The sequence below is a fragment of the Vipera ursinii genome (assembly GCF_947247035.1).
Source record: "Vipera ursinii genome assembly, chromosome: 3".
Lineage (NCBI taxonomy): Eukaryota > Metazoa > Chordata > Lepidosauria > Squamata > Viperidae > Vipera > Vipera ursinii.
The window spans coordinates 130428009-130450508 of NC_139516.1; the positions used below are offsets into that span (position 1 = coordinate 130428009).

Genomic DNA, 22500 nt, shown 5'->3' on the forward strand with positions numbered 1-22500 from the left:
TGACTGGAAAAATTATAGATGACTTAGAACTTTGAAAATACATTTAAATCTATCAAAAATAGTTGTAGTTTAAAATATTTGTCTTCACATTATTAAAGCTACTGTTAAATTATATTTTTATAAATGCCAAGTACAAATAGATAAAAAGTAATAAATCATGGTATAAAAAGAAAGAAATACTTTCTTGGGAAAATGTATTTGCAATTCAACTGATCATATAAAAGCATAAACTAAAAAAGTTTATATATTTTTATGTGCTATGGTTTCACCATTCATTGCATTACATTCCAGAATATTTCACAAGTTCTGGGCACAATGTCCTTTTGTGTGAAGCATAATGATCATAACTTTTACACTGAAGTCACTCTCATAACAACCTCCCCAGAACTGTTGTCATCTGATGAATCCTCCAGAGGTCTCATTCGACTGAATAGTTGCAATAAAACATAGCCACATTGAAATCTTGGTGAGGTTAACTGTGTTGAATGAACTAAATTTCTGTTTCTCAATACATTTAGTGGTAGCCACAAAGTCCTAGCTGTGGAGGATTCTCCTCGAGTGCTCTCTTCTATGTCTGTTGCTTTGTCATAATTTTGTACATCCCAGAGCAAATTGACAGCCCTCCAACGCTTAAATACTCTGCAAACTGATGCTCCTTCATGGACAATAAGGCCTGAAATTAAAAGAAACAAATTATTGAAGCCCTTAGTTCTGCACATCAAATGTACTTTTTGTTAACAAATACAATTAAAATTGAAATGCTGGCTTGAATCAAAGCACAGACTTGAATTATGGATAACTGATTCCCACATACCCACTGTATTAAACATTTATATCCAGATATATCTTTTTGGATAGCTTACATTGTGTATTATTAATAAACAGAAGAAAGATAATGCTTTTATTTAAACATTTAGAAGTTAGCATAAACTGGGGGCCACTACTAATTTTAATAAGTTCCAATTTATGATAGGTGATAGATAGATGATAGAGAGGTAGATAGAGAGAGACAGAGTCAGAGATGGGAGAGAGAGGAAGAGATGATAGAGGGAGAGGGAGAGATATTCCCATGCCTTTGATTCAAGAGACATAACCAGGAAATCCAGAGCAAAAAAAAAACCAGCATCAAACAACTACAGGAAGCAAACAAACAGTAGGCAGTAGAATGGTCAATGTTCAGGAAGTTTTGTTATGTATACAGCAAGGTTCAGAAAGCTAGGGAACAAGAGACATCACAGGTTCAGCAGATACAGAATTACTTGCATTGTCCAAGAAAGGGTCATCTTCAAAAAAAACCCCAAAGGAGTCAAAATACAGCTGTCCAATATGGTTTCAATGTTTAAAAGGAACCAGGACCAAAAGCTCCTAGTCTCCAGCCAAACAAAACTGGCTCTGTTTGGAATGAATTTTAGTCACTGAATTGCTTTAAAAAAACAGCCTACGTCAGAATCGGATAATAATTCCAAGACGTTTCCCCCCACAATGTGGTATTTCTATTTTTCAGTTCTCTGCTACTCAAATGAGAGATGGAAGCATTCTGATAGATTTTGTGCTTCTGTCCTTCCTTCAGAGTCTGAGTTTAACATAAGCAGAGTCGGAGGTTGTTGAAAGTGACTCCACCAAGACCTAAGAGATAGAATTAACTTCCTCAGATTATACTTGCTAGAATCTTATTCTTCACCTAGTTCTCCTTTTCTTCAAGAGGAGGCCTGCTGGGGGGGGCGGGGTTTCCATCATTTGCCCTCCCAATATATACCTTCTCCAGTTGTATGAAAGCTGGCTTATTTTAGTTTAGAGGAAAATAGTTTGTCAAGCTGAGAGAATGCATATCTAAAGCACTCCAAAAGAGAAACCTTCTAATCACTTCCCAGATACTGCACACATAAATAATAGAAATGAAAATTAAAAAACTGTACTACTTCATAATCTTCTTGTCCTTTAATCAGCATTGTTAGAGGATGAAAGAGGTTGACATGACCAGGCTGGGAAGGAATATCAAGAACAGATGTGTAGTTATATGAATGTAGCTGGTATGCTGTAAGATTAATTTGAGCAGTTATCTTGAAGGCTGCTATGAAGTGTGGGCTTAGTCTGAGCATAAAACAGTAGATGATTCATGGAAAGTCAGGCTTGTTACCAGCTATGAAAAAAGTTCCATTTTGTTTCTTCTGGTCTGTAGAGACAATGCAGTCTTGTTTAGGCCTTTCGTATTCTATCCAGTGTATCTAATCCACGGTAGTAACTGAGGAAGGAATAATTCTATTGGGAAAAAACACAAGTGAAAATCTGGAGTGTTGCCTTGTGGAAGCTTGCTGTTACAAGGGCAATTCAGAAATAAACCTCAGTTTGGTTATCAATGACAGACACTCGCAGATACAGAACTTTTATTATACACATTAGAAAACTACAACATTACATTACTTTTTGACATAATTGCCATTCAAATTGAGGCACTTGTCATAATGTCTTACAAGGTTTGAAATTCCTTCTGCAAAAAAAATCTCCCACCTGGGATGAAGCCAACCTGTAACAGCATCTTGAAGCATATTGTCATCGTCAACGCAAGCCAATGTTTCATGTGCCTGAAGAGGTGGTAGCTGCTCAGTGCCAAATCTGGGTTATTGGAGTGGTGGTGGTGATCAAAAACATACCAATGGAATTGCTTCAAAGGTTTTTGGGTGTGTCTAGCAGTGTGCGGGCAAGTATTATCGTGAACTAACACCACACTGTAAGTCAGCATGCCCTGATGCTTCTAATGGATAGCTCGTCTGAATTTTTGTAACTTTTCACAGTAGACTTCTGAACTGATGGTTGAACCACACTCCATGGACTTCACTAGCAGTACTCCTTTGGCATCACAGAATACTATTGCTATAACCTTTCTGGCAGACAATGTTTGCCGAGCTTTTTTGAGTTTCTTTGGCGAGTGTGTATAACACCACACCATTATTGCTGTTTGCTTTCAGGGTTCACATACAACACCCAGGTCTCATCACCGGTCACAATTCTGTTAATAATGTGTGAGAAAGTCCAAAGCAGAAACCATTATGCCTCTCTAGCTACAGTTATACAAAGTAGACAGCTTGAGTATATTCTAAACATTATCTTGACTATGTTGTGTTTGAAACTTCCAAGAAATTAAGAGCTTCTGTTTATGATTATGTATTCTGGGAGACCATATAGGCACAAAGATACAAAGGAATAATTTTGCAATTTCATAACGCTGCAAAATTCAAATAACTACTAGCTGGCAGAAAGGAAATACAAAAAACCCTCGTCTCTTTTTTGCCATCAAACTGTCATTCAGATTTTTTGCAGTTCACATTTTACATCCTTGCTTCATGAGCTGTGGGCTAGGATCAGAAGGAAACTGACCACATTAAACTATGAACAAAAATATATTTTGACTTGTACTTGAAAATAAAGTCCAAAACAATTGACTCGCTGTACTTGAGGACAGAAACATAAGAAGACATGTATGCTAACCAGACAAGCAATTCATTCACCTACATTTAAGAGGGATTGTAATGCATTGATAATTTCTGCTCTAATTTGATGCCACCAAAGGTCACTGGAGGTATAAAGTCTTGTAGAATCCAAAATGTCCAATAATCAGATGATCATGATGTAATTTAATTTGATTTTATAATTCCATGGGTTATATTTATTTGGATTTTAGCAATAAGCAATTTTGTATAGAGTACAAGGTAAAGTGGAAACTGACCTGGCTTAACACATTCTCATAGTATGACTTTTTAATGATTCTTGTTACTGATAAATGTATATTTTCTCAAACACAAGTGAAGGTTCCAGAAAATAATAGAAATTCTTCAAGTGCAAAATGGTGGTTTCCAGAACCTCTTTGCAGGCCGAACTACTGAACTTGAGTTTGTATGACAAAATATATGGTTTCTGATTCTGGACCTGTATATCATAAGAGTTGAGGAAATTAAACCATGAAAAGAGACCAATAAGCCTGGCATTAGATGAGCTTTTTAGAAGTCTGAAGATATTCAAGATTATATTATTTTGTATACTTGATGACATTTATTCAAATCATTTCACATTGGAAAAGCATTCTCAATATTGGATCTCATATTGTATAGTTGAATTTTGTAAAACAGAGTTTCTGTGCAAAATCTCTTCTGCGCCAGAGATTTATAAGAAAAGCCTTTCTACAATATCTTCCTTACTACAAAGGAAATCTGATGACTACATAATGGTGAATTCAGTCAGAAGTGAATAAATTCTTAAAATTTTAGAAGATTTGCTTAGTAGCCATCTCTCAAAAAAAAATTGGACAAAAGCAAGTGCTACCTTAGTGAAGGGGTATAAATTGTAAGTAATAATTTACAAAGCTTAAGTGCCTTTGTACTATCCTGATATTCTGATAGAGAGGAATTACTTAGAGGAATCCATTACTTGCTGAAGAAATAGAAGAAATATTTACAAATCTGAATAGGAAATTCGAGAAGATACAATTCATAAAATGTTGGAAGATGATCAAAATGTTGCACAGTTCAGTAGGTATCACTATGTTCAGGCAGGAGGCTGGCATAATCACTGTGTCTAGTATGTACCAGACAGTATGCATCTTAAAGCCATGATTTAGTATGGATAACTGCTCCTTGTAACTGCATCAGCAGAACCCATTTAGTTGCATATGCCATTTTTCTATTTCTCCTATAATCATTGCATATATATTTTTTTCAATAAATAATTATTTTCTTTAAAAATAAATTAAAAAATCCTAGTTGTTCTGGTGAAACTGAGCCTGTGGAAATATAGCATCAGGAAACAAAAACTCTGTGTCAGATTAGATATAAAGAGTTAGGGAGATAATCTTGAAGGAACTCTTGAACAGCTGTGGAGAGTGTTGAAGTATGCTAAATTTTGTACTCTTGGAGGTGGTTTTATGATGTAAATATCTCACTGGTTTTAAAAAAGGGACTTCTCAAAAAACATTCTTTGGTAAAGCAATTTGGTTCTTATGGGCTTTTAGATGTTTCATACATGGTTTCAACACACTAAGTGCAAATTCAAAAGTCATCATAAAGAATGAGATGTTGGAGTTTTTATAAAACTCTAGTGGTCAATACTCATTCATAACTATCCTCAATAAATGAAGAACTCAGGCTTCTGGGGAAAAGAGTAACTTTAGTCAGTATGCTATGATGCAGGTCCAGGCATGTATTTCAATTTTAGTTAGCCCTTTTAAGTTAGCTCTTTAATACTACATTTTACAATTTTAATTAGCTCTTTAATACTATATTTGGAATGCCAGGGGCTATATGTAATATGGCCTTTAGGAATTTAGATTGGACCTATTTATAAGGAGTAAATGTAAGGCCCCAGCTAGGCACTGAACAGTAATTGTATTTGAGCCTCAGCTGAACATAATTTCAGTTTTGCTAAGATACTGTACACCTCTGGTAAAATGAAATATTGCTTCTTGTTTAAGTTCAAGTATGCAGCCCAGTAGAATAATGAAAAATTATTACAGTTTATTATTATTATAGTTTTGAGAATCTATAGTTAGTAATATAGTTTACTCTATTACTAGGATTCTAATTAGCGTTTAACTTTTACTAGATTCAACAATGACTGGATCATTGCTGCGGATATGTTACATTGAGAAGCAAATTTAAGACTCAAAGAATTGAGACTTGGAGTCTTAAATCTGACCTCAATTCTGAAAAAGATAATCAAGCAACGAATCAGTGAATTAGAAGCAAACAAAGTCATAACCAAAATCCAACATGGGTTTGTCAAAAAACAGATCATGCCAGACAAATCTTATTGCATTCTTTGACAAGGTGACAAAATTAGTGGACCAGAGGAATGCAGTGGATATAATTTACTTGGAGTTCAGTAAGACATTTGATAAAGTAGACCACAACCTACTACTAGGTAAGATAGAAAAATGTGGGTTAGACAGCATTACCACCAGATGGATTCATAACTGGCTAACCTACTACCCTCAATGTGTAGTCCTCAATGGAACTGCATCTACATGGAGGGAAGTATGCCCTGGGGTGCCCCAAAGCTCTGTTTAGGCCCAGTACTCTTCAACATCTTCATCAATGATTTAGATGAGAGGATAGATGGGGAACTCATCAAATTTGCCAATGACACCAAACTGGCAGGAATGACCAATACTCCAGAGGATAGGCTTAAGATACAGAAGGATCTTGACAGACTTGAACATTGGGCACTATTTAACAAAATGAAATTCAATGGTGAAAAAAGTAAGGTTCTACATTTATTTATTTAATTGGTTTTATATATCGCCCTATTCCCGAAGGACTCAGGGCAGTTTACGGGGCAAAGTTAAAAAACAATATAAGTTAAAATAGAGTTTAAATAAAATTAAATAACAATTAATAGCCCAAAAAGTTAAAAATTTAAAACCCCTCAGTCCAGGCCAGATAAATCAAATAACCAGGTTTTTAGGTCCCAGCGAAATGAACGAAGGTCGGGGCAGTCCAGAGATCCACAGGCAGATCATTCCATAGGGCAGGCGCACCCACAGAGAACGCCCTTCCCCGGGGGATCACCCGCCGGCACTCACTGACCAGCGGCACCCTAAGGGGGCCCTCCCTGTGGGAGCGCACAGGACGATAGGAAATTGATGCTGGCAGCAGGTGCTCCCTAAGATAATCCGGACCCATGCCATTTAGGGCTTTATAGGTCATCACCAGCACCTTGAATCTCACCCGGAGGGCAACCGGAAGCCAATGCAACTCGCGGTGGAGAGGTGTTACACGGGAGTATTGGGAGACTCCCATCACAACTCATGCGGCTGCATTCTGCACCAGCTGAAGCCTCCGAGTGGTCCTCAAGGGCAGCCCCATGTAGAGAGCATTGCAGTAGTCTAGCCGGGAGGTCATGAGCGCATGAGTGACTGTGTGTAGGGCATCTCGGTCCAGATAGGGCCGCAACTGGTGCACCAGGTGGACCTGGGCAAAAGCCCCCCTGGTCACAGCTCGTATATGATCTTCCAAACTGAGCCGTGAGTCCAGGAGGATGCCCAAGTTGCAAGCCCTATCAACAGGGGGTAACACCTCACCCCCCCATAGTTAACGATGGACAAAACTGGTTCATTCCTTTAGGCAAGGAAAACCAAATGCACAGGTACAGTATAGGTGGTACCTTGTAACTTGAGAGGGATCTTGGAGTCCTAGTGGACAACCACTTATATATGAACCAGCAGTGTGCTGCAGCTGCCAAAAAAGCCAACACAGTTCTAGGCTGCATTAACAGAGGGATAGAATCAAGATCAAATGAAGTGTTAATACCACTTTATAATGACTTGGTAAGGCCACACTTAGAATACTGCATCCAGTTTTGGTCACCATGATGTAAAAAAGATGTTGAGGCTCTAGAACGAGTGCAGAGAAGAGCAACAAAGATGATTAGGGGACTGGAGGCTAAAACATATAAAGAATGGTTGCTGGGATTGGGTATGTCTACTCAAATACTTTGGCCACCTAATGAGAAAGAAGGACTCATTGGAGAAGGGCCTAATGCTGGGAAAGATTGAGGGCAAGAGAAGAAGGAGACAACAGAGAATGAGGTGGCTGGATGGAGTCACTGAAGCAGTAGGCATGAGCTTAAATGGACTCCAGAAGATGATAGAGGACAGGAAGGCTTGGAGGAATGTTGTCCATGGGGTCGCGATGGGTCGGACACAACTTCGCAACTAACAACAACAACAAGTTAAATAAGAAGGACTAGGGTTGATATGATAGCAGTGTTCCAATATCTCAGGGGCTGCTACAAAGAAGAGGGAGTCAAGCTATTCTCCAAAGCACCTGAAGGTAGGACAAGAAGCAATGGATGGAAATTAATCAAGGAGAAAAGCAACCTAGAACTAGGTAGAAATTTCCTGACAGAACAATTAATCAATGGAACAACCTGCCTCCAGAAGTTGTGAATGCTCCAACACTGGAAGTTTTTAAGAACAGACTGGACAACCCTTTGTCTGAAATGGTATAGGGTTTTCTGCCTGAGCAGGGGATTGGACTAAAAGACCTCCAAGGTCCGTTCCAACTCTGTTATTCTATTCTATTCTATTCTATTCTATTCTATTCTATTCTATTCTATTCTATTCTATTCTATTCTATTCTATTCTATTCTATTCTATTCTATTCTATTCTATTCTATTCTATTCTATTCTATTCCATTCCATTCCATTCCATTCCATTCCATTCCATTCATTATCAGCAGGTCCAGGATTAATTATGTCTGAAAACTAGTCAAATATATGCAATGTTACAGACAGGTTGAGATGCTATGCCATTTCATTGTCTGGGTGCGGAAGTGCTTTTTGCACTCAAGATTTAGAGTCTTCCATTTTCTTCCATTTTCTGGTCTTCCCATTGCTGATTGCTTCTTGGATGCAAAGTAACCATCTTGGCCAAAAGATAAACAATTTTCTCAGAAAGACAGGGTCTAGCTAGCTCCTTCCAATTGCATTGATTCCTTGACCACATGATTTGGCTAGGAATATGGTAATCAGGTATTACCATATTCTCTGCCAATGAAAAGTTACTCAGATGTGAGTCACACCAACTTTCCAAACATTCATCAGTCCGTAGATGCAACTGCTTAGACTTTGAAGCATTAGAGCACACATCAACTAGCAGGTAATCAACTAACTTTCCTGGCATTCATCCATGAATATTCCAAGAACTGTCATAGTAATAGCAAAAGCATTTAGACTTATATACCACTCCAGAGTGCTTTACAACACTCTCTGAGTGGTTTAGAGTCAGCTTATTGCCCCCAACAATCTGGGTTCTCAGAAGAATGGAAGGCTGAATCAACCTTGAGCCCTGTCAGGATCAAACTCCTGGCTATGGTCACAGTTAGTCTGCAATACTGCATTCTAACCACTGCACCACCATGGCTCCTAGTATACCACAGTACCAATCATAGCTACCAATCAGAGTTTACTGGTGTATATAGCAACAGATCTCTGTCCTACAACTATTATGCACAGGTGTATAATATAGCTTTTCACATTTTCAAGAATTCTTACAATTTATTTACATTACCTTTGCAAAGATTTTTATATACGATGTGACAGACTTGGAGGCTGGACTCATCTGTATCTCTCTCCTGTAATATGTCATCCAGTAACAATAAAGTCTACTGGATTCTCTTTGTGAACTGTCTTGCTCTCAACTGTGTATAGAAAGTATGCTGGTCAAAGGTTGCTGGAAATATTTTAGCATTCCCATCAGATTTTCCAGACAGAATTATTCAGAATTTGCATAATGGATGCTTAAAGGTAAAGGTTCCCCCGCACATGCGTGCTAGTCGTTTCCAACTCTAGGGGCTGGTGCTCATCTCTGTTTCAAAGCCAAAGAGCCAGCGCTTGTCCGAGGATGTCTCCGTGGTCATGTGGCCGGCATGACTAGATGCCAAAGGCGCACGGAACACTGTTACCTTCCCACCGTAGTAGTCCCTATTTTTCTACTTGCATTTTTACGTGCTTTCGAACTGCTAGGTTGGCAGAAGCTGGGACGAGTAACAGGTGCTCACTCTGTTACACAGCACTCGGGATTCGACCCGCCAAACTGCCGACCTTCTGATCGACAAGCTCAGCGTCCTAACCCACTGAGCCACCGTGTCCCTTAATGGATGCTTAGGTGATGAAAATAGTTAAGCCCCAGACTAACTCTTCGTAGGACTGGTGACCCAGAAAGAGACACTCAGATCCTGCTATTTAACTCCTCTAACTGTGCTTTAGTGCCTGAAAAAAACTGCCTTCTTTTAGTGCAACTATATGGGAATGGTAAACAAAACAGCAGAAGATGGCAACTAAGAGTTAGACTTTCTGTGTTTCTTCACTGCCATCTAGTGATCTTTCTTTATCTTTCCAAGTCAGTAATTGTATTTGCTCTGTCATAACAGTGCTAGAGGTACAACTGGACAATCCTGAGTGAAAAACCATCAGTAAATATTTAGAGCAAAGATAGTAAAGGACCTCTTAGTCAAGATCTGATCCAGAGTTTAAGGAATATTGTTTTGTTTGAAAAACAGAGCATTAGGCAATAATTGTTCTGGCAGATATCTACATAAATGACTTAGATGAGGAAATAGAAGGGGAACTCATCAAATTTGCAGATGACACTAAGCTGGCAGGAATAGCCAACACTCCAGAAGACAAGCTCAGGATCCAAAAAGATCTTGATAGACTTGAACAATGGGCCCTATGCAACAACATGAAATTTAATGTGGAGAAAAGCAAGGTTTTACACTTAAGCAGGAAAAATCAAAGGTACAAGTACAGATTAAGCAAAACCTGGCTCAAAAACAGTAACTGTGAGGGGAACCTTGGAGTCCTAGTGGATGATCACTTAAATATGATTACTTAAATATGAGCCAGCAGTCTGCAGCAGCAGCCAAAAAAGCAAATACAATCCTTGGTTGTATAAACCAAAGCTTAGAATCAAAATCACATTATTAGTACTGCTTTATAAAGCCTTAGTAAGACAACACCTGGAATACTACATCCAGTTTTGGTCACCACATTATAAAAAAGATGTTGAGACTTTGGGAAAAGAGAAGAGCAACTAAGATGATTAAAGGCCTGGAGACTAAAACGTATGAAAAACAGTTGCAGTATTTGGGTTTGGCTAGTCTAGAGAAAAGAAGAACTAGGGATGACATGATAGCAGTATTTCAGTATTTGAAAGGTTGCCACAAAGAGGAGGGGGTCAACTTATTTACCAAGGCACCTGTAGGCAGGACAAGAAACAATGGATAAAAACTAATCAAGGAGAGAAGCAACCTGGAACTAGGGAGAACCTTCCTAACAGTGAGGACAATTAACCAGTGGAAGAGCTTCATCACTGGAGATTTTTAAGAAGAGACTGGACAGTCACTTGTCTGTAATGGTATAGAGTCTCCTGCTTGAGAAGGGGGATGGGCTAGAAAACCTCCAAGGTCCCTTCCAGCTCTATTCTGATTAACATCAAGTTATCTGGATGATCAAAGTAAAAATGAATTTCAAGAAATAACAGTTTCAATTAGACTTTTAGAAACATTATGTCAGTAACTTATGATCCCTTAAAGGTAAAGGTTCCCCCGCACATGCGTGCTAGTCATTTCCGACTCTAGGGGCCGGTGCTCATCTCCATTTCAAAGCCGAAGAGCCAGCGCTTGTCCGAGGACATCTCCGTGGTCATGTGGCCAGCATGACTAGACGCCAAAGGCGCACGGAACGCTGTTACCTTCCCACTGTAGTGGTCCCTATTTTTCTACATGCATTTTACGTGCTTTCAAACTGCTAGGTTGGCAGAAGCTGGGATGAGTAACAGGCACTCACTCTGCTACGCAGCACTCGGGATTTGACCCGCCAAACTGCTGATCATCTGATCGACAAGCTCAGCGTCCTAACCCACTGAGCCCTTTAACCCAGAAACTCCCACTCTTTGCTCAAATACAGTCAATACTGCTTCAGTTGAACTGAGATTATAAAGAGATTATAGAATTATAGCACAACTATTCAGAGCAACATCTTATTTCTGCCTAGACAAAGTACTCTTCCCAGAAATCTGGTACTTCATTTTTCTGCTCCCAACTTTAAGGAGGTATTGATTTCTTAGACATTGTGGCTCTATCCTTTCTTTTGAAACTTAGTCCAAGGTTGCAAAGCTGGCAGCAGTAGAAAATGATTTTAAGCTTAAGGCATGCCTGGGCTTCAGAATCCAGACCACAAATTTATAGCATTGCATACATAGTTTTTTATCTCTTTGCTGTAATATAGCTGTCAACTAGGGTTTTTAAAAATCCCAATATGAGAGTCCTAAGATTACAAGCTGGCTAGACCATAACTCTTTAGGAGTGTTCTCATCAGATACTTTTTCCCAAGCAAATTAAAATTTTACATAAAGAGACAATCATCATTTTTAAATAAATAAATAAATAAGAACGTCAGCATCAATGGAAAAAGGCACATTTGTTGTCAATGGGTTCAAATAATATTTTAAATATTTTTATTATATATCAGCAAGCAAAAAAATTATTATGAAAAGGAATTTCCATTACCAGAAGCACTTAGGTAATCACTAGTATCTGACATGGTGAGGAAACAAAGCATTACTTCACTTCGCTGGCTGAATTCATCCTTACAGAAACCTTGAAAGTACACGTGGGAGAACAACTAGAGGAGCCCTTAGCTGCAAAACTGTAGGAATGTCTAGCAGCTTTTCTCTCTAGTCAAATAACTGGTAGGGAACTTATTATTATTTTCCCTTTGCTATTAGCAACAGAAAATTGCTTTTCTCTTTCCCATCAGACATTGATCGTGTTGATCAATTGCCCTGTGAAAGTAGATGCATCATTTTCTGCTGCTAATGCTACAGAAAACAGGTTTCCTGAGGAGAACTGCTTGTGGGTTGGGATAAGGCGCATAGTCTGCACAGTCTCACTCAAAATTGCTGCAAGGAAAAGGAATTATGCTTCCATTCTCCTTCTCAATACTAGCATCATTCCTGCTACAGAAACCTAAGGATCTTTTGAGTTGGGAAGAATACCATCTCATGGGCAGGCAGCGTGTTGAGAGAGGGATATACAAGTAGTGCATGGAAATGGGCACATATCAATATTTACCATCTATTCAAATGCAAAATGAGAACTGGGGCTGAAGTCATACTAGAAATCAATAGACATTGTACAATATTAGCTGATACATTTTTTTTTTGCTGGGCCTAGTTAGTTTCCTCACAACCACATTATAAAAGGCTCAGTTTTTATAGACGCTTTAAAGGCATGATGATGTAGAAAATTAGTAATTAATCAGGATGTGATTGAGTCAGGTGTGATTGTAGCTCGATCTAATGTTTCGTGGAAAGGCAGTGGCAAACATACAAACAAGTCTCCAGTTCACCACCAGGGCACCCAGAAATTGTTTATTCTTTTTTCCAAGTTGCAAACCTGATCAAGATCCCTGGTCAAAGATCCATCTGCTGCATGCAACATCTTGTTTCTCATTTAAAATTCTTGTCAAGATCAATCTTATTCAAAGCAAATTAAATACAAAATCATATAATAACTATTCTATTTATAAGCTACTCCACTACTTTGTTCAATATTGATTCTAGACATTTATTTAGGATGTCATAACCTGTTTAAAATCTAATGGAAAAGACAACGCTGAAAGTTGCTTATTAGAAAAAATAAATATCCACTTATGTATTCACCAATAACTTCAAAACATTATTAAATAATACGATAGACAAAATGGAATCCATGGGATTCCAAGGCCTTTAGCTGTTTCTAAGCATACCATTCAGCAGATTAACTACAAGGAAGAATTTTATAAGTGTTTCTTGAAAAATCAATTGTATTGAAAACTGTTAAGTACTTCTCAAAAACCAGTAGCAATGAAATATAGCTTAGTATCCAGATTATCCATCTGTAATGAATGGAACTAATACATATCATTCAGAAATATGTGAAGGTTGTCCACTGGTCCAAAGACATTTGAGTACCTTGCCAAGGTTGCCCTATAGCTCAATGAATTAAATACAGTTAGAAATCATTAAATTTGCTGGGATTTTTGCCAAGGGTACTGCTGGTAAAAGATTGCCGGCGGACAATACCCAGGGGGAGGGCCTTCTCTGTGGGTGCGCCTACCCTCTGGAACCAGCTGCCCGTAGAGCTCAGGACTGCCCCTGACCTTCGCTCATTCCGCCGGGACCTGAAGACTTGGCTCTTTGAGCTCTCTGACCCAGGCTGAGAATTTTAACTGGGGTTTTATTTTCAGGGATAATTTAATCTTTTAATTCTCTTTTAACTTTGTATTTTATATTGATGTGATTTTAAAATGCCCTGTAAACCACCCTGAGTCCTTCGGGAAAGGGCGGTATATAAATCTAATAAAATCTAAAAAATCTAAATCTAAATCTAACCCCTTCTCTTTCCCCACTGATGCTGTCTCCTCTCTCCGGGTTGGGGGGATGCTTTGGAGTCTAAGTTCTTCTGCCCCCCCCTTTGGGAAGTTAAGTTCTGCTGTCCTCCAGTTTATCCCGGGGTTCCATTTCTTCAGCCATTCCAGTCCTAAAATCATTGGGCATTCCATGCCTGGGGCCAGTATAAACGTTATGTCTTCCTCATGAGACCCCAGGGATAGGTGAATTCGTAAAGTGGCTCGGGTAGCTGGTCCCCCCCGCTATTGATCCATCTAATTGATTAAAGGAGATTGGTTGTTTTAGTCTCCTCACTGGGGTGCTCAATCTCTCCACCAGTGTTGGGCTGATAAGGCAGCGGATGCAACCAGAGTCTATCAGAGCTTTTATTTCTATGGCTTCCGGTATAGAGGAAGCTGATATAGTCACTGTCTTAAGTATGGGTGGAAGGGGTCCACTTACCAATGGTTCTCCCTCTGAGCTGTCTTCTGAGGTGTCCACCGTCCCTGCGGTGCAGGCTGGAGTACAATCCCAGTTCTTGGCAGGAGTTGTGGACTCTACAGCCTCTGTCCCCTTCATGGAGGATTCTTTTGTGTTGCCTTGGGACTACCCCAGCTTCTTAGAAGATGATGCCTCTGTTTTTCGTGGAGGGGCTTTTGAGTGACATTCTGTGGCGCGGTGGCCCTCTCTCCCGCAGTTGAAACATCCTGTTGATTTTTTGGCTGTGGCTGGTGGTTTTTCCCCCTCACGTGTTTGCTCGGGTGGCAGGCGGCTCCATGGTTTTCCTCTGTGGTGTCTCTTCAGTAGGTCTATTTTCACTTCCTCCACCAGGACATACCAGTCGTCGAGATGGAGTGGGTCTCCTCGAGGCAGGCAAGTGTCATACAGGTTGTAGTTTAGACTGTCTTTGAAATGGCTAAGGAGGATATCTTCTGGCCAGTTCAGCTTGCTGGTGATGGTTCAGAATTCTTGGGTATATTAGGCCACCGCTCGCCTGCCCTGCCTCACCGTTTTGATTCTCTCCCAGGCCTTACGGTCAGCCAAAGGATCCTCAAACCGCCACCTCAAGGATGACATGAATCAGTTGAAATCGTTGAGTTCAGGGGCGTTGGAGTCATGCATGTTCACCACCCAGTCTGCAGCCGATCCGTCCAGGGCGGATTGCACAATTCGGATGCGGGTTTTGTCACTGGGGATATCCCGTCCATATTCTTCCATATAGCTGAGGACTTGGGTTAGGAAAAATCCCAATCGTGATGGCTCCCCCTTGAATTTTACTTCCAGGGGCGGGAATCTTTGACTGGAGCGTTGTCTGCACCACGGACAGTATCGCTCCTCATCCTGCTCCCCGTCTGTGGTTCTGGGGGGGTGGGTACTGCTGAGGCAGTGACTCCTGTTCCATTGGACGGCCCCGGGGTTTCAGATGCTGGATCCCCTCCGTTACCTCTCCAGTTGCGGCCCCAGGCACTGACTCAGCTGCGGTCCTCAGCTTTCTCCTCTCTTAGTGAGCTAAGGGTTGCCTTCAATAGGTCGATAGCTCTTTCTAGAATCCGCTCCTCTTCATTGACGTGCAGGGAGCTCTCCATCTCTTGCCTCCATTCCAGTTGGTGGTTGCTCCGCCACGGGGTCACTTCCCCCGATGCCTTTTCCCACTCACTTTTCCTTCCAACGCCCATCAACCACCAGGGCTTTCGGTCATGCTGCTCCACCACTCCTTCCCCGGGGGAATATGCCGCTTTAGCTTCCCATCATTTCTGGGATTTCATTTGGGAGGAAGGCTCCCTCTCTGTGGGGCTTCCCTCCTCTCTTGCTTCGTCGCCAGACATTGTATTTATTGCAAAGTCCCTTGGTAAGGTTTTCCCTTCCAGGTTGACTGTTATAGCAGATCCTGTCTACTGTTAGGACCCACCCCAAATCACATCTTAGGAAATAAGAACTCTTGGAGCCAGGTTTGTCCAAAAAGGAGATTTTACTAGGATGTGTTTGGTTGTGGAAATACAAGACAGGATCTGGCATTGTGTTACATTTTGATACTATATAAAGGATTCCCGTTTCAACTCCCCCGCTCAACCCCATCTTTTCAGACTCACATCAATTAAACTTAGGTGTCAAACCCTTTCGTGGGGAAGGGGAATCTTCTCGTGCTTTATTGCTAATTGCTTTCTTCCTTTCAGTTTCAGATGGGGATACAAACCAGATCTCTTCTCCCTTCCTTCCCTTCCTTTGTTGTTCTAATATCAAAGGGGTTTCCCTGGTTTTGGAATGCAGCCTCCGGCCAGGCTGAATAAACATCTTCACCTTTCCCCACCCCGAAGAATGGCAGAATCCAGGGATGCACAACATTTCAAACATACATTTATGAATGTGATATAAATGGATTCTGACATGAAGGCTGCTGTAATTTCATTTAAACTGAATTATGGATCTCTCTATGGGTATTGTGGGTAAGAGTAATTATCAGGCAACTTTTTAATATTTTTGTATATCTGAATTATTGTATTTTTAAAATTGAAATTCTTGTTATATCTAAAATTGACAATACTCCCCCATATACATTTTATTTTTTTCTAGAAACTATCATGTATGTAAATTAGATGTACAAAAACATACACTCAAATGATAACATGCCATATTTAACAAAATGAATGACTGCATTATTTTTTAACTTACCTATGCATACTAGATCCATAAAACCATACATTCCATAGCAGATTTGAAAAAGGAGGTCTTTTCTTTGCCATACTGCATAGGGACTGAAGGCTGACCATAGAAGCCAAGTTACACTTGCTACTAAGAATAGTGATCCCAAAATTACAGCAATCATCTGCACCTTCTCAACCAGAGTTACAGTAATACTCTGCCACTAAAAGGAAGGAAAACAATATGGATAAAATATTTATCAAAAAATTCTAGGTCTGTTTAAACTCATCATGACAATATTCACAAAGTTCTATTGCATTTGTTCATAGCATTTTTCATATTCATTCTGGAGAAAGAAATTCCATTCATTTCGCTGAATCATCTTAAGCTGAATAACTTTAACAGTCTAGAAATGCCACAAATCTCTGTTCAGACATTATTTTTCAATGTTTGATAAAAACATGGTCCTTGTCAAAACTGGGTTCTAGAACGAACCTCTAACCAGAGTGTGCAACACAATGAAGAAAGCTAATAAAGTTTGTCATGTTTCCTCTTTCTCTGCATGATAATTGTACACATTAGAAATTCAATTTTAAAGATACATGCAGAAAATGCTTTCACTGTACATGCAACAGGAAACAAAGAAGAAATTCGTTAGAATGATGCAGTGCTTAAGAATAAAGCTCTAAAATTTATGGGCACATTTATTATAATACCTTGCAACCCCCATTTCAGTGTCTCAATTTATATTAATATGCTTTTTGAGATGTTTTCAGGAAACATAACCCTAGCACAAAGAAAGTGAAGCCTGAATAATTAAATATATATTGTTTATAGTTACACATTAGTCTTATAAGCATGCTTGTATATACAAATTCATTGTGATTAAATACTGTAAAAAGTGCCATTCAAATAAAATGTGGAGAATTTTTACTCATAACAATTGTAAATAATTTGCTCTTCAGTGACATATTATCTCTGCAGGTATAATCTTACTACAAAGGGACAAAACAGTGTTCCCCATTCTTCAAAGCAGAACTGCCTCTTATATGAGAGTTATTCAACCATATACAGTAGATTAATACAAATCTATACCCCATCACTTGACTCAAATGGACAACTAACATTTCTTTAAAAAAAATAAAAACATAAATCAAATTATCAAAATTAACAGTTATAGATCTTCTGAAAGAGATACAGAATGGTTAAGAATGGCTGGTAGCTTGATTTCTTATAGCCTCATCTGTCATATCTATCTGACATAATACTTTATATTTCCATTCTTGGTGACCTAGGTGATGCTGTGGCCGCTCTTTCATGGTGCTTGAAGGCTGTGTGGCCTGGATGAGGGACAACAGGCTTTGGCTGAACCCTGGTAAGACCGAATGGCTTTGAGTATTCAGGGATCTGAGATCCAGGACTTTGTCATCCTTGACTCTGGATGGGGTGGCACTGCCCCAGAAAAACCCGGTCCGCAACTTGGAGGTTCTCCTGGACTCACAACTCCTGTTCGAGGAACAGGTGGCAGTCATGGCTAGGAGGGCTTTTGCACAACTTCGTGTTATGCGCCAGGATTCCCTATGCTCAGTCGTTCAATCCCTAGTCATCTCATGACTGGATTATTGTAATGTGCTCTACATGGGGCTACCCTTGAAGAGCATTTGGAAGCTACAGGTGGTTCAAAGTGTGGCAGTGTGGTAGTTTTGGGGGCCCCAAAGATGGGCCCTGTAGCATCACTGCTAGCTGCGCTGGTTGTCTGCTTCTGGGTGCAATTTAAGGTGCTGGTGATCATCTTTAAAGCCCTTCACGGCATCAGTCCAGATTAATTGAGGGACCATCTCACCCTGCTGGGATTGGCTTGTACCATTTATGCCAGCAGAGGAGGCATGTTGCGGGTCCCGTCAGCCCAAGTTGATCAGGTCCAGGAGGAGGGCCTTCTCTCCTGTTGCTTCTGTTCTCTTGAACATCCTACCCCCCCCCGATGTGAGGTTGGCTCCAACTGTCATATTTTTTCATGAGGGTCTAAAGACATGGCTATGCCAGTTGGCTTGGGGCCTTAGTGGGGGATCAGCACAATGGAGGTGTTTAATTGAGCAATAACAGATCCCACCTGCCCCCACTCCTCCCCCGTCCTCTCCATGTGTCTGTGGCTGTAAGGTATGATTTTAACATTTTATGCTTTAACTAAAATATAATTGTAAGCCACCCAGAGTTACACCTTATGGTATAATGGATGGCAAACAAACAGACAGATAGACAGACAAACAAACAAACAAACAAACAAACAAACAAACAAATAAATAAATAAATAAATAAATAAACTTAATAAATAAATAGGAGGAAAATTGCTCATCACACTGTTTGAAGATCCAGCCAAAAAGGAAGAAAACAAATTAATTTTAAATGCAAGCATTTAACTGCAGAAGAAATCTAGGTATTTGTTGTGTTTTGCTGGTTATCAGTATCTTTCCTATTGAACTGAATAGTTCAGAGTTTACATCCAGCATATGAATGTCAAATGGAAGAGCATAGGTGCATAAAGCATTAAGAATTTGAATTTCTAGAAATTGTTAGCAGAATTGTGCAAAATAGCATCATGGATGAAATAGCATTGCCAACAGTTCATATTCTAACTCTTGGTAAAGACACAAACATTACTATCAATACTGAAATTTTACTTTAAACTGTGATCAATATATTCCTCAAATTATAAAACCTTACTTGGAGAATATTAGTTTCAAATCTGTGGTGCTATAGCAAGAATCTCTGAATTCAAAATGTTAATTAAAATAGAATGATCTAATGAAAATGATGATAGTGCCATCATGATATTACAAAGACTCAGTGGTGCAACCATATTGATGAAAAATGATATTCTACACATAGTCCAGCGGTAAGGCATTACATGCCACAAAGATCTGGAGATTACTGATGCAAGGAAAGAAGTCAAATTGATAAAGAACACTAAAACTTTAATCAGTGGCTACATAGTGTTTTATTACTCTTCTACATACATAAACAAGGCAAATTTCAAGAAATAGTGAATGTTTCTAAGTGTCACTCTTCAAGGATTCAGTTTTGTGAAGTCATAAAATTAAATCTCTTCTAGACAAGAACTCTTAAGAAAATAATCAAATAAAAAGCAATCCCACAATTACATTCAGAAACATCCTATCTGCTCAACTGCCACACAGGAATAGAATAGAATAGAATAGAATAGAATAGAATAGAATAGAATAGAATAGAATAGAATAGAATAGAATAGAATAGAATAGAATAGAATAGAATAGAATAGAATAGAATAGAATAGAATAGAATAGAAGCTGTAAGGGACATTGGAGGTCTTCTAGTCCAGGAGTGCCACACTGCGTAGGAGTATGATTTCAAGTTTTGGAATTCAGTTATTACAAATAAAGATTTTCTTTAGTTGATCGGAACAATGAGGTCAGCTGGTTATGAGCATGACTTAAGTTTAATAATACTCTAAATTCAAGTTATAGAATTGTTTACAACTGGATAATTTGGACATGCTAATGCATCTGAGTGTTATGGATGTCTATTCACTGTTCACTGTTATGGTATTTATTCTGTGCAGATACTAAAAAATCAATGCAAAGATTGCAGGGGAAAAGTTTAAGGTATATTATTCCTTTTTTTCTATAGTTTTTGACTCATTCTACTAATTGAGTTATATAAAAGACTAACAGACTGGAATTCGCCTACTGTTCTTTTAAAAATATATTATATGTTGGTTAGTTTATATTCTGCCTTTATAAGTTTTACAAATAACTCAAGGTGGAAAACATTTCCAATAAACCTGCCTCCGCCTACTTTCCCATAACAACACTGTGAAGTAGATTGGGCTGAGATACAGTAATTGGCCCAAAGTCATCAGCTGGCTTTCATGGCTCAGATGATACAGCTTCCCACTTTCTAGCTTAGTGCCTTAACCATTAGACCAAAGTGGCTTTTTATTGTACTTTATTGGTACTTTATTGTAATTACATGTGTATCATTAACATGTTGTAAAATTATTTTCATATTTATATATTTGAAACAGCATAAAAATTGCAAAATAAATTTGTTGTACACACACTGTACACACCATAGTAAAATTGGAGGATACATTTATGTAGTTTATAGGCCATCCAATAAATAACTTTGGGTAACAAGTTTACAAATTTAAATGAACACCTGAAAGGAGGAGGAGGAGGAGGAGGAGGAGCAGGAGGAAGAGGAGGAGATGATGATGATAACCCAGGGACTAACATACCCAACATATTAATGAAGTCCCCCCCCACAAAGGAACATGCTTCTTAACCCAGAGTTTGGGAAAAGAACCAGGTCTTCAAGGCTGGTTTAAAAGACAATAGGGTTAGGACAACTGAAATCAGTAAAGGAAGACTGTTCCAGAGCATTGCTGCCACAACAGACAAGGTGTACTGTCTGGGTCAGTAACTGTTTTAACTGACACTGTACAAGAACATGTTCAGCATTTAGTTCGGCACTCAAGTCATTACAAATTTGGATAATTACAGGAATTGATGGAATAGCTATAGAAATATGGCAGAGTGACCACAGATTGGAAGACGTTAGTCAATATCAAAGAAAGGAGACTTAACAGAATATGCAATCTATTATGCAATACCCTTAATTCTACATGTTAACAATATGATGTTTAGGATTGTCCAATGCAGATTAGGACCTTACATTGGAAGGGAGAGATGCCAAATGTTCAAGCTGGTTTTATAAAAGGCATTATTGTTGATGTACACAAGATAATTTAGAAAGTCAATATATGCCTCATTGGTTATAAAAAGGTAAAGGTTCCCCCGCACATGCGTGCTAGTCGTTTCCAACTCTAGGGGCCAGTGCTCATCTCCGTTTCAAAGCCGAAGAGCCAGCGCTTGTCCGAGGACGTCTCCGTGGTCATGTGGCCGGCATGACTAGATGCCAAAGGCGCACGGAACGCTGTTACCTTCCCACCATAGTGGTCCCTATTTTTCTACTTGCATTTTTACGTGCTTTCGAACTGCTAGGTTGGCAGAAGCTGGGACGAGTAACAGGCGCTCACTCTGTTATGCGGCACTCGGGATTCGACCTGCCAAACTGCCGACCTTCCGATCGACAAGCTCAGCGTCCTAACCCACTGAGCCACCACATCCCTTACTCATTGGTTATAGAAAGCTATTTATGTCAGCCATGACAATGTGAATATACTTGGGGAAAATGGGATCCCAGAACTTCTAATTGTCATGAGAACCTTATACATAGAAAAGGAAACCATAGTCAAGAAGGAAAAATGATGAAACAGAGTGGTTCTAAGTCAGCAAAAGAATGAGAGAATGTTGTATATTCTCCCCTTTTTCATTCAATATATACACTGAATGTATATTGAGGAGGTTTGGACAAGAGAAAGATGAATCTGTGGTTTTAAAACTAGAGGAAGAAATATTAATTACCAGTGCTAAATTGAGGATACCAGTCTGATGGTTTATCACGTTTTGGACGCATTATACAAAAACCCAGATCTCTTCAGAAGTCTAAAATGATGGGAAAGGTAGAAAGAAAGAAAAAAGATTACCAGCAAAGTGGATGGACTTAATTGCAGCACCAAAGGATATACTTTTGAAAGATCTGAAGGGTGAGGCTGAGGACAGGTCATCCTGGAGAAGGTTTCTCTATGTGATTACTAAGAGCACTGACTTGTGTCATAATCTTTTATTTATTAATGCATTCTAATTAACTCCTTTTTAAAAATTGTATAATATTGATCCTAGAACTTCTCCCTTGGAACACACCCTGACCCCAATTTTAGAGAAGAGAATCACTGTTTATTTAAACAAAAAGTTATTTGGTAATTAATAAAGTAATATGGAATAAATAACTGGTTCCTGAACTGGATGTTTTGGACTACATTGATTATAATCCCCAGCCA

The 22500-nt window shown here is 39.2% G+C and overlaps 1 protein-coding gene across 1 annotated transcript in view; it reads right to left on the reverse strand.

Moving 5' to 3' along the window:
- Positions 1–350: 350 nt before the first annotated feature.
- MARCHF11 (membrane associated ring-CH-type finger 11) overlaps positions 351–22500 on the reverse strand; it is a gene marked incomplete at both ends in the record, with an annotated part of 41167 nt that continues 19017 nt past the window's right edge. The window contains 2 exons of the mRNA XM_083360301.1: positions 351–673; positions 16593–16785. Of these exons, the coding sequence (XP_083216427.1) occupies positions 351–673; positions 16593–16785 (516 nt within the window). The remainder of the gene's footprint in view (positions 674–16592; positions 16786–22500) is intronic.